Consider the following 13,551-nt stretch of genomic DNA (forward strand, 5'->3'; position numbering starts at 1 on the left):
ACCCGGATTGTTCCCGATCGGATTGCTATTATTTGTGGAACGTTTCGCCGAATCGTTCAAGAAATATCGCGGTTTTTGTGGCGAAATAGGAATTAATGGTGCATGTACAGCGGCAGCAGAGCACAGCTAGAGTGTAGAAGGAAAAATCAGAACATGATTTGTAAACTGCCATCCCTCTGTCATTTTCAAGCCCACCTACACATATCTTATATCAAAACGTTCAGCTAACCCTGCTGTCACTAAAAATGTTCACGGCTAGGACATACTCCTGATAGTTTTCAGAATATGAACATTTGTTTGCAACTCACCCCTCCCATTGACTTTCATTGAAAATCCACTCTAGCCACCTGAAATGTTAAGGGACGTTTTTAAACTGCGACTGTGCCTTCATTTTTTATCTTTCAGAGACATACTATACATCAAAAGTTAGCCCTGCTTCTTGTGATTATCACAATATAATTTTTACAGCTCTTTGCTGTAGCATTTATACTTTTAAAACTACAAGTGTTTGAAGATGGCAATTGCCAGTGAAGTTGGCAACTTTAAACAGAGTGTTTAGAACAGAGCTGCTGACATTCCTGACTGAGTGAGTTGCTATAGCAACCAAACATAACTCACACGCAGCGGAGTCACACAGGCTGGACTGTGAGCTCCAAAATACAAGCTGAAATCCATTTCTCCCTCTGTCAGGCTTGCTATGTGCACTGCTTACATTTCATCATTACTTGGTAAGGGTTACTTGCAAGAACACTTTACACAATTTCCCCAGAAATTGTAGATTTTCTAGTTATACATGCAAGGGTAATCATTATTTATCATACATCCCAGGACACAGGGTTTTTTCATATCCATTATGAAAGGGTTATCCTGCCACCTCCGTGTGTATTCACACGTGTGAATTGAAGCTCTGTTTTCACAGCTAATTGACAAAGTAGTTGTTCAGTGGTTTAGATCAGGTCAGGATTTTATCCTGTTCAAAATTGATGCCGTGCAACTCTGCGTTCTTGGAAGATAATGAGCCTGAATTTGCACCTGAACCGGACCACACTGCACAGAAAACGGATAGGATTTTTTTTTTTTTTTTTAATTCACACTGAATCCACACAGCATAAATATGAACAGGCACTATTGTAACCAGTATTATTTCACATGTGCAAATTGGATACAGTTTAAAACGCATCTAATTCGCATATACGTGAGCCGGCTCAACACTGGCAAACAAGACCGGAAAGCCCCTCCCAGGCATAACCTCACCCAGCTAGGCATAGCTTAAGATTTTTGCTAGTGTCCTATGTGTTGGTCTTTTTTGTGCAGTCTCTGCACAAAAATTGTTCTTCAGCCAGTTTTCCCCAAATATTTAGTCTGGGGTGAGGACATGGGCTTATCCGGATCTGTTGCTTACAGCAGTCTGCTAATTGGAACAACACCTGGACCTCATACTGGATACATAGGGACTTCTTATTAAGTTGCACGGCAACACCAGACTCTGCGTAATGGAACCTTGTAATATTGCCCTGTGTACTGGCAGAGTACTCTATTGATCAGGGCAGTGATTCCCAGATGGGAAGTTGTGCCCCTGAAGGTCCTTGTAGCAGGTGAGATGAAGTTTGCCCCCCAATTCCCAAGGGGTGGCTCTGCAGTAAAGATGTATCAGAAAAAAGCCATGATGTCAAAGGAATTGCCTGTAGAACTCTGAGACAGGATTATTGCAAGGCAATAGGACAGTGGTCTCCATAGTTTTCAAATGGAAGAAGTTTGGCACAGTCAGGTCTCTTCCAAGAGCTGATCACCTGGCCTGACTGAGCAATCTGAGGAAAAGGGCCTTGGTAAGAGCGGTGACCAAGAACCCAATGGTCACTGACTGAGCTCCAGAGATTCTGTATGGAGATAGGACAAAGTTTCAAAAGGACAGCCATCGCTACAACCCTCCACCAATCTGGGCTTTATGGCAAAGTGGCTAGACTGAAGCCTCTCCTCAGTGCAACACATATGAAAGCCCACTTGGGGTTTGGAAAAACAGCTTTGCCTGAAAAAAAAATAAACAGAACTAAATATTCCAAACAAACATATTTTATTATTGTTCTAGTGCACCTCAACAAATCTAAACACACCCTCTGGTTAGGAAACGTCTAAACATTTAACCCATACATGCAGCCTTTTTTAAAAAATCTGATCTTATAAAAATCTAGGGGAAGTAAAAACAGAAAATTTCACACACCCAGAGACTGACCGCAGCTATTTCTCCAAATCTTTCTCCAAGCTTCTTTTTCCACCTGTCATTTTCCGGACCTGGGATTTTCCCAAACCTCATCCAAAATGTTGTACACCACCACCTCCACCAGAAGTATTTTTTCTGAGTGGAAGGCTGACACTATGCATTCCACATGTAATAACTGACTAGAAAAAGTTTTTTTTTTTTTTTTTTTCAATCAAAATCTCGATGAGTCTGAAAAGCCCTGTATGCCCAATCCGCATAACTTGTGGGGGAAAGGAAAGGGATACCCAAAACCCCACCGACTCACTTATAGACCTCTATATTGAAGGGGCACTAAAGCAAGAAATGGTCCACTGTCCTAACCACATTACACTCTTGAACAACCACAGTTCTCCACAGAGCAATGCCTCAGGTTGACTCTCACATAGTCTGCCATGGAACAAGAGCTCCTTGCAGGGGTGCATATGACCAGACTCTGGATGTCCGCGTCACAGCACTACCTTGGTCTGGACCACCTTCTGGGTGCTAGAAGTTACCTTGGGGTTGTGCACCAGGCTGTCCTCCTTCTGTGGGTCCCATTTCAGAGCCTCAGGACCATGCTTTCCCACCTGACGGCAGTCCTGGAGTCTTGTTTCCTGGGTGGAGGTGGCGTTAGGGCGTAAGGTGAGCAAGAAGTGACCCCCCCCCACCCTCTTCTGCTTCATCAGATTCTGAATCTGGCTCTGCCGCTGCAATTGCGGGCCTGCCTGCATGTCCTGCTGACTAGGTCCCCTACCATTCCAACAGTGAGGAGTGAGTCCTCTGCTGCTGCCGTTGCACACAAAAAGGCTCTGGTGGACACACTTATTATCTCTGTGCGAGAAACCTTAAAGATGGAGGATGTTTCTGGGGCAGTCGTGGAGGTGTCTGTCCCCTTTGGCACGCTCAACCACAGCATGCAGCGAAGGTGTTCCCTTATCCTTATTTTGACAAATTTGGTTACAAGGATTGGGAACGTCCTAAGAGGCCCTTTTGTGGTCCCTAAACGGTTTGCTGTGTATTATCCCTTTGATGAATCTCTTCTGAAGATCTCTTCCGCCTCTTTAGGGCCACCCTGGATGACCTCATAAAAAATCTTACTGGGGGAAGAAAAGTACTTTTTTCTTCCGCAGTCTCAACGGGGAAAGGAAACGCGTCACAAGCACGGTCCTTCTTTTTCTGTACACAAGCTTTTTTGCCCCCTAGATCCATTGATAAGGGTTGCAAACCGTTCAAGGCCCCCTACGGGAGAACCAGTCAACCCTGGACTTCCAAGCCTGGCAAGCCGGCGGACAAGACCTCCCCAGCATGAAGGTCTGCCCCCACCTGTGTCCAGTCTTTGCTGCTTTGCCTCTCTGTGGACCTCCCTGATTTCTGACAAGTGGGTCCACGAGCTGATTCTGTATGGGTACAAAATACAATTCCAGTCTGGTCCTCCAGAGAGGTTTTTTACTTCCAGCTTGCATCTTTCTCTAAGTTGCCTGCAAGCCTTATACGGGGCAGTGCAGGATTTGCGATGTCAAGTGACAATTGTTCCAGTCGCAGATTCAGAACGGTTTCGGGAGTTGTACTCCAACCTGTTTACGGTCCCAAAAAAAGGATGGTTTCGCCTGATCCTGGATCTCAAGGCCCTGAACTGTTTTGTGCGTGTGCAGAAGTTTAAGATGGAGTCCATTTGGACAGTGGGGGCCTCCCTTCATCAAGGAAATTTTTTTGGCACCTATCGACATCAAGGATGCCTACCTACACATCCCCATCTCTACTGGACACCAGCATTTCCTTCTGTTTGTGGTAGAAGAGCATTATCTGTTTGTGTTGCTGCCCTTTGCTTTGGTCTCACCTCCACTCTTCGGGTTTTCACCAAGGTGCTGGCTCCTGTCCTGGTTTTGCCCAGAAGGGGGATTGCCGTGATTGGTTATCTGGATGACCTTCTACTGAGGGTGGAGTCTCGCTCTGCCTTGAGGGATGACGTAGCGATTTTGATCAGCACCTTGCAAGAGTTCAAGTGGATTCTGGACATCCAGAGATCCACTCTGATCCCAACCAGGAAGCTGGAGTATTTGGGTCTGACTCTCAACACAGCATTGACCAAGGTGTTCCTTCCTCTGCACAAGCTACAGAAGCTTCAATCGGCGGTTCGCTTGTTGCTGTCCCGCAGGTGGCCCTCCCTTCACTGTTGCATGCAAGTCCTGGGACTGATGGTCTGCCTTTTTGAGGCGGTCCTTTACGCTCCTTTCCATACAAGGATGCTAAATAGGGAAATCCTGTCCACGTGGGACAAGTCCCCTGACTCCTTGGGCACCCAGGTTTGTCTGGGTCAAAAGACCAGGAGGGGAAATCATGTCTTCCCTTGTATTGGACCATGGTCACAACAGAAGCCAGCCCGTTCAGCTGGGGAGGAGTGCTGGGGACAAGCTCGGCCCAGGGTCAATGGGTGCTGGAGGAGTCCTGATTACCAATCGGTGTCTTGGAACTTCAGGCGATCAGGTTGTGCCTGGAACAGTGGACGGAACGTCTTCAGGGGCACCCGGTCCAGATCCAGTTGGACAGTGCCACAGCAGTGGCCTATGTCAACCACCAGGGGGGACACTTAGTGTGGCGGCATTGCTAGAGGCCTCCCGCATTCTCAGGTGGGCAGAGCGTCATGTAGCGGCTCTCTCCCGTGCACATCCCAAACGTGGAAAATTGGCAGTTGGACTATCTCAGCTGTCAAATGTTGGCCCAAGGTGAGTGGTCCCTGCATTCATACGCGTTTCATCAGATTTGCCGGTCGGGCACTCCAGACGTGGATCTCCTGGCATCTTGGTTCAACAGGAAGATGATTCATGGCCAGGACGAGGGATCTGCTTGCAGACGCAATGGATGTCTGAGTTTCCTTCTCTCAAGCTTCTACCCCGGCTGCTGCAAACGATAGAGGCCGGAGGCATTCCGGTTATCTTGGTGACTCCGGATTGGCCTCACCGCCCTTGGTGTGCCAACGTGACACCTACCGCTCAGGGCAGATCTTCTGTTTCTAGGTGTGATCTTCTACCCTGCTTTATGGCCACTGGCTTTAACACCTTGGCTATTGAAAGACAAGTTCTGAGAGACGGAGTCTGTTAGAGGCACGGTAATTCCTAACATGCTGAAGGATTGAACGCCTACTTCTAGGAAGATATACCATTGCACCTGGAAGGCATATATTTCCTGTTGTGAGTCTGCGGGGGTTCATCCTCGTTCTTTTTCGGTGGCTAGAATTTTTCGTCTTTTCTGCAACAGGGTGTTGAGAAGAAGCTGGCGTTAAGTACCATCAAAGGCCAGGTTTCCGCTCTGTTTTCTTTCAACATCCTCTAGCCTCGCACTCTTTGATATGTACTTTTGTTCAAGGAGTTAGGCATGTGATACCTCCTGTTGCCATCATGGGATCTGAATCTGGCTCTCTGTTATCCAATAGCCTCCCTTTGAGAAAATCAGAGATTCCCTTGCTGTCCCAAAAAGGTGGCCCTTTTAGTTTGGATAAGGAGAGGTGTGGCAGTGCCTTCTGCTACCATTTCTAGATGGATTTGGCAGACAGTGGTTCAAGCTTACGCCATTAAGGGTCAGGTTCCTCCCTTTCCCGTAATGGCACACTTCTTCGGTCGCTTAGTGCCTTTTGGGCCTTCTGTCATCAGGCGTCTGTCTCAAATCTGCAAGGCGGCTACCTGGTCGTCTGTGCACACCTTTACAAAATTTTACAACTTGGATGTCTTGTCATCTTCAGATGCATGTTTTGGCTACAAAGTATTGCAAGCAGCTGTTTAAGGTTTCCGTTCTCTCTTTGGGGGGTTGTTTTCTGGTTGGGCTCTTCTGTTCCTGTTGGCTTGGTTTTGGCCTTTGTTTTTCCCACCCCTCACTGTCTGCCGCGACTTTGGAACGTCCCTATGGTTGAGAATGGAAGACACTGTGTCCGTCAACGAGAGAACAGGATTTTTTTTACTCACTGTAAAATTCCTTTCTCCAAGTTCGTTGACTGACACAGCACCCACCCCTCTGAATTTTTTTTTCTTTGCTTACACTGCTTGTTACTAACTGGATTGCCTATGCAGAGAGGGGGTTTATATCAGCCAGGACTGCCCATAGGCGGTGCCGAGTTGTTTTTTTTTTTTTCTGCCTAGTGTTCTATTCCTGTAGGTGGCGATATAACCCTATGGTTGAGAATGGAGGACCTATTTTAATTACGGTAACAAAATCCAGTTTTTTATCAGTTCCTTCATTTTTGCCTTAGTGATAATCAATAGCTTAATTGTTTAAATTTTGCCTTGCTATGAGTAGCTAAATTCATTTTTTTATTGCGTGAGTTATGTCCTCATTTTTTGTCCCCAACCTTCTTTCTGTTACTAGGGTTGGCAGTTTGTGGCTCTTTTGATAAGTGCTTCTAATACAAGAATGTTAACTAGGTCTGTATTAACAGGTTTTGGATGAAGCTGACAGAATGCTAGATATGGGGTTTGAACCCCAAATAATGAAGATACTGCTTGATGTTCGACCCGACAGACAAACTGTAATGACAAGGTAAATTGTGTTTTGATAACCATTGGATTTTTGTGTGTAGAACTGTATATTACATGTTTATGCTAGCTTTTACTATAGAGATGGGTTATCACAAGGAGGTGGCTTTGCTAAGAATTGCCAAGCACATTGGTACTAAGAAGAGGAGAAACAGGTTGATATTCACAAATATGTTTGGTGCTGTAGATACTTGCCAGACCATCATTTGCTGATATCCTTTCACTTTTCTAAAGTTACAAGTGTTCCATGTCCTAGATCATGTAACGCTCACGAGATGCTGCAAAATTGAGTGCTATTAAAGCTAAGCTCCAGGCAAACCGGAAAATTGTATGCAGGAGCTGTTTTAGGGTACATTCACACTTGCAAATGCACCCGCAGCCTGATGACATGTGAGAACCTCAGCAGGTGTTTCCGCGATTATCTGCTAGAGGCAACCTCATTGGAAGCAATGGGAAGCTACCTACTCTCGCAGCTTATTCCACCCACTTGTGTGTTATCACTTAAGCAGCAATTGCATGCGAATTATCGGCCCTGGATGCAGGCAGTCTGTCCAGGGCAGATTTACTCTCATGTGAACACTGCTTCAGTGATTACACTCAAATGGACGGAATATCATTGCTTTCAATGGGGCTGCCTGTCACAGCTAGTTGCAGAGCCCCCCACTGAGGTTCTTGCATGTAATTGGGCTGCCGATTCAGTCGTACTGCTGATGAAGCCAGAGAAATGGGTCAGGCTCTTTCAATACCTGGTTTCCCAGCTCCCAAAGGGCACCTATCACACCAGAAACTACACGTGGACTCTGGATGGCTAAACGTTTGGGAATGCATAAACATTTTTATGCTTACGGTGATTGGATGATGCAGTATGCAATATGGATTTCTGGAGCATTAATGTTAATATTCCCCCTGAATGAACACTGTATGGCTGTATTCTCCTAAGTATGCTGTGCTAGTGGTTTCCCAAGCTGCTTAAGCCATGAAGTAGAATTTTATTTGTGGGCTACACTTATTTAATTTGGTGAACTCTGCATTTGCACTGCACCCCAATACATATTAAATGGTATTCATACCCTGGTGTGTTTATAATATGGGACCCATGGACACTGTTGTTGTTTGATGTGTTACATTGGTGGTACATACAGTATGCCTAGAGTGTTCCTTGGGTACACTATTGAAGAGTAGGTCCTAGTTTTACACAAAGCTCAAATAGAGCGGCAACCAGGTTTAGGGTTTGCAATCCTGCACATATGCACAGAAAGTTTAGGGATTTTCTGGAGATCTAACGAATCAGGTTCTCCTTGGCATACACACAGAATATTGGGGTCAAAGGTAAAAATTGTAACAAAGTAGAGATTTGAGTTGTTTGTCTCAGGAGAAAGTTCATCATGTATTTCTCTGGTCCAATTTGCCATATTTTGGGCAATAACTAAGATGACACTGGTCGGCTGTAGGGCAGGACCTGCTAGGGTAAAGGATGTTTTTAAAGAGTCTCAAAACACCTTTTCACTGAACCTTTAAAGGGAGGTACCATTAATAGAAATGATAGATCCAGCATTTAGTGCAAGAATGGCCAGGTCCACAGTGGGGATGGACGATTATTTGTTACATCCTATGTCCATAGGATTCAAGGTTTCAAAATTGTCAGAAGGGGGAATAGCATATCAGAGTTTTGCCAGTCACTGTATAAGGCCCAGCTTGCGTGATTCAGAGTAGGAAAATACTTTGTACAGGTATTCCTCTTCTTGGAGCATTTTTTAATATATGGGGCCTGTGTAACACTAGGCCTATCTATCCAGAGACTAGTATGCGTTGCCTCGATCAATGAATCCACAATAACCAACATACGGCAAGAGTGTGAGGAAGATTCCCTAAATAGTCAAGGAAAGCTATCCTGAGATGCCTTAAGCAGAAAATCCACATCTTCCTTGTTTTTTACCACAGCAAGTGTGTCAGGCTATGATCTAGTACAGGGGTGGGCAACTGTGGCCCTCCAGCTGTTGCAAAACTAAAAGTCCCATCATGCCTCTGCCTTTGGGAGTCATGCTTGTAACTGTCAGTTTTGCAATGCCTCATGGGACTTGTAGTTCTACAACAGCTGGAGGGCCACAGTTGCCCACCCCTGATCTATTAGAACTTTAATCGGGGAAAAGTGAGGCTTGCGACTGATGGCCTCCTCTAATTCCATTAGTGACTAATGCCACTGGAATAACATGGTGGCTGTAAATTCAGCCTAAGGCTGGCCATACAATACACAATTTTCTTGTACATTTTTCCTTTAGATTTACCAAAACTATATAATATAAGGAAAAACCTAAACGTTTTCACTTTGTATGCAATCAGGCATGCCCTTGCACTACATAGTTGAAGGTAAATTTAAAGGAAATTGAATAAGAAAAGTTTTATAATCTATGGCCAAATTTAGTCAGGGTGCATGTAGTGTGCACCTATTAGGGAGCTGGAGTTATGGAATTGGAGCGGGTGTATGTGTTAGACCTTGCTCTGGAGTAAGGGAAATGAGAACAATGTGACAGAAACTTATAACAATATGTGTATATATATCTTCAGATACATATACAGGTGCCGCGCTCCATATATAACAGTAATCATATAAATAGTGCTATGAAAAAACTTAATGTGCTAAAAACAGTGCAACATATGGTGCTCAACAAAATAAATGCTGATTAAAGAATAGTCCTCTTTGTACTTTAAATATATTCGGTGACAAATACAGTGCCGTGCCACACTCCCCGTGCTCTATAGATAGATGTGCGCTCGCCTCCTTCTTTAGCCAAACACAGTGGCTAACAGCGCTTTTTGTCCTCTCAGGACTAGGTAGTAATCTTCATATATTATGTATATACAGTCATGGCCGAAATTGTTGGCACCCTTGATATTTTTCCTGAAAATCAAGTATTTCACACAAAAAAGGTATTGCATTAACACATGTTTTGCTATACACATGTTTATTCCCTTTGTATGTATTGGAACAAATATAAAACAGAGGCAGAAAAGCAAATATGACATAATGTCACACAAAACCCCAAAAATGGGCTGGACAAAAGTATTGGCACCCTTAACTTAATATTTGGTTGCACACCCTTTGGAAAACATAACTGAAATCAGTCGCTTCCTATAACCATCAATAAGCTTCTGACACCTCTCACCCGGAATTTTGGACCACTCTTCCTTTGCAAACAGCTCCAGGTCTCTCTTATTGGAAGGACACCTTTTCCCAACAGCAATTTTAAGATCTCTCCACAGGTGTTCAATGGGATTTAGATCTGGGCTCATTGCTGGCCACTTCAGAACTCTCCAGCGCTTCTTTGCCATCCATTTCTGAGTGCTTTTTGACGTATGTTTGGGGTCATTGTCCTGCTGGAAGACCCAGGATCTTGGACGCAAACCCAGCTTTCTGACACTGGGCCCTACAGTGCGACCCAAAATCCTTTGGTAATCCTCAGATTTCATGATGCCTTGCACACAGTCAAGGCACCCAGTGCCAGAGGCAGCAAAACAACCCCAAAACATCATTGAACCTCCACCATATTTTACCGTAGGTACTGTGTTTTGTTCTTTGTAGGCCTCATTCCGTTTTCGGTAAACAGTAGAATGATGTGCTTTACCGAAAAGCTCTATCTTGGTCTCATCTGTCCACAAGACGTTTTCCCAGAAGGCTTTTGGCTTACTCAAGTACATTTTGGCAAACTGTAGTCTTGCTTTTTTATGTCTCTGTGTCAGCAGTGGGGTCCTCCTGGGTCTCCTGCCATAGCGTTTCATTTCATTTAAATGTCGACGGATAGTTCGCGCTGACACTGATGCTCCCTGAGCCTGCAGGACAGCTTGAATGTCTTTGGAACATGTTTGGGGCTGCTTATCCACCATCCGGACTATTCTGCGTTGCAATCTTTCATCAATTTTCCTCATCCGTCCACGACCAGGGAGATTAGCTACAGTGCCATGGGTTGCAAACTTCTTGATAATGTTGCGCACTGTGGACAAAGGCAAATCTAGTTCTCTGGAGATGGACTTGTAACCTTGAGATTGTTGATATTTTGCCACAATTTTGGTTCTCAGGTCCTCAGACAGTTCTCGTCTCCTCTTTCTGTTGTCCATGCTTAGTGTGGCACAGACAGACACACAATGCAAAGGTTAAGTGAACGTCTCTCCTTTTTATCTGCTTTCAGGTGTGATTTCTATATTGCCCACACCTGTTACTTGCCCCAGGTGAGTTTACAGGAGCATCACATGCTTGTAACATTCTTATTTATCCGCAGTTGTGAAAGGGTGCCAATACTTTTGTCCAGCCCATTTTTGGAGGTTTGTGTGACATTATGTCGAATTTGCTTTCTTTCCTCCCTTTTTTTGTTTTGTCCCAATACACACAAAGGGAATAAACATGTGTATAGCAAAACATGTGTTAATGCAATACGTTTCGTGAGAAATACATGATTTCCTGGAGAAATATCAAGGGTGCCAACAATTTCGGCCATGACTGTATATCCATCCATGCCATGGATCTATATTGCCTTTTTCCTGCCACCAGAGGTCTCCCTTTTTCCTCCTTCCACTCTGAGCCTCAATGGATAGTAGGGATGATTATCAGTAGTATTTCCTCCTCCCAGTAAATTGGGATACCATGTAAAAAAGAGCCACAATATAGTGCCTTATCCTTTGTGAGGTTAAGTATTTTATTGTAAATAAGTTGCCACTCACATTGTGCTGTCTCCCACAGAGCTGTATCCAACAGAGCTGTGCCCAGATCCTGTGTTTGTAAATGCCGCTCGTCCACCGCGGCGTCGTGACGTCAGAGCCCCTCCCCTACGCGTTACGCCACAGGGTCACGTGGCTTCATCAGGGGGAAAACAATTGGACGTCACTCCGCCCTGCTCTATATATATATATATATATATATATATATATATATATATATATATATATATATATATATATATATATATGCAGTCGGCGCCATTTTCTTGTAGACCGCATGCGCGCGGCCATTTTCCTGGGGTCTATATATGCTAATTCACTACTGATATGTATACACATATCAGCAGTTCCATACAATATACTCAACTTCGTTCCTAATGCTATTTCTGACTTCATTGTCACTATTTACAAGCCAACAGGATCTTGGCACATTTACAATTTGATCATTAGTGAGCAATAATTTATATACCTATTAAATACATGATTTTATTAAAATATATCTATACCATTTTATTTATTAACAATTAAAATATACACAATAAAAATATATATATATATAAAAAATATATACCGTATGGGTAAATACAAGCCTACTTTGTATATATAAAATACACAATAATATGTGGGGACCACTATATTCCCCATAATGTATCCACTGCTTAGATTTATCTTTATATATTTATTATTCTCCTCATTCCAGATATCATATAATAAAACCTACTTCTCCATTTATATTTTTACTAATATTTTATACTTTTAACCATAATATGGGTTCTATGCTCTTCTATTGTAATAATTTTCATATTAATTTATACTACCTATATTTCATAATTATAAATTCTCATAATTACATGATTTTAATCCATTTATATATATACATATAATCAAATCAATATACATATACAATGAATACATCTAAATAAAAATATATTATAACAACTATTAATATTAAAAACCGTTTAAAAATTACTAATAAAACACGTTAGGTCAAATTCCTTATTTAAACCATGGGGGACTAAACATCTCATTTCATAAATCCATTTTGACTCTTTTTTTGCTTATCTCCCTTACCAAATTATCTCCTCTCCAGTGTCTCTGATGTTTGTTTAATTTGACAGAAACTGCATTTTCTGTGGGTTTGCAGTGGACTAACTGCTGTCTGCCCTGTGTGTCCCCACTCGCAAACACCAGTAATCCTCCATTGCTAAGCTAAGTGAGGGTCTTCCCCTGTGTAGTACTCTGGGAATTTATATAGATTAATGGGGTTCAGCAAGCACTTCTGAGGAAGTCACAGTAACCCCAGGCTCTAACCAAGTTCCAAGAGCGGCTTCCTTTTGGAGTCGGCCAACAGGCAGAGAGGCAAATGATCAGCTTGCTTAGCTGGAAGTGTACATCTAAGAATTTTTATAAGAATTATGTCAGAAGCCACAAAGGAAAACAGAAAAAATAACTTCACCAGCAAACCAGAATTAACTGGCACACGCAAGTCCACAAAAATGTAGAAAGACCACTGTGGGCCTTAGTGTTAGTAAACCCATGACCCTGCATTCACTATATCTGGGCTCCCACATTACACAGAATATGGAAATGCAATTATTTTTGTAAAAATAAACTGATAAATATTTTTTTCCCATTGTAGTAGCAGTACATATCAGTTTTGTGACTTATACCAGTGTCCAGCTGAGCACTGGTTATTCTTGTAGGAGGCGTTTTCATTCTCCTGACTTTCCTATGAGGCTGCATGACCCTTGACCCTCTGTCTGGACAGTGCCAATTGGCCCTGTGCCAATCACATGCACCCAAAAAAAAAAATATATAGTCTAGAAATACACACCAAACAGAACATGTGCAGACCTGCCACTGCTGCTCTGTACTATGAAGAAGGGGAAGATCAGAGAAGGCAGGATCAAACAACCTTTTTACGCAATGCAGAGGATTAACCCCTTAGCTACCACAGAGTATAACAAGCATGCTTTACTGCATATATAAACTGATTTTTCTGTTGTGGATTTAGTAACACTTTAGGCTCCAGTGCACGAGACTACAGGATTTTGCTGCAGCTGTAGGTCACAGACACACTAT

General features: G+C 43.3%; 1 protein-coding gene across 1 annotated transcript in view; it reads left to right on the plus strand.

Moving 5' to 3' along the window:
• Positions 1–13,551, plus strand: part of DDX43 (DEAD-box helicase 43) — a 75,205-nt gene that overhangs the window by 44,042 nt on the left and 17,612 nt on the right. Inside the window, exon 11 of the mRNA XM_089681305.1 lies at positions 6,663–6,763. Within this exon, the coding sequence (XP_089537431.1) occupies positions 6,663–6,763 (101 nt within the window). The remainder of the gene's footprint in view (positions 1–6,662; positions 6,764–13,551) is intronic.

Source organism: Staurois parvus, unplaced genomic scaffold, assembly GCF_062004578.1.
Source record: "Staurois parvus isolate SC_StPar_1 unplaced genomic scaffold, SC_StPar_1.0 ptg000264l, whole genome shotgun sequence".
In the NCBI taxonomy this organism is placed as follows: domain Eukaryota; kingdom Metazoa; phylum Chordata; class Amphibia; order Anura; family Ranidae; genus Staurois; species Staurois parvus.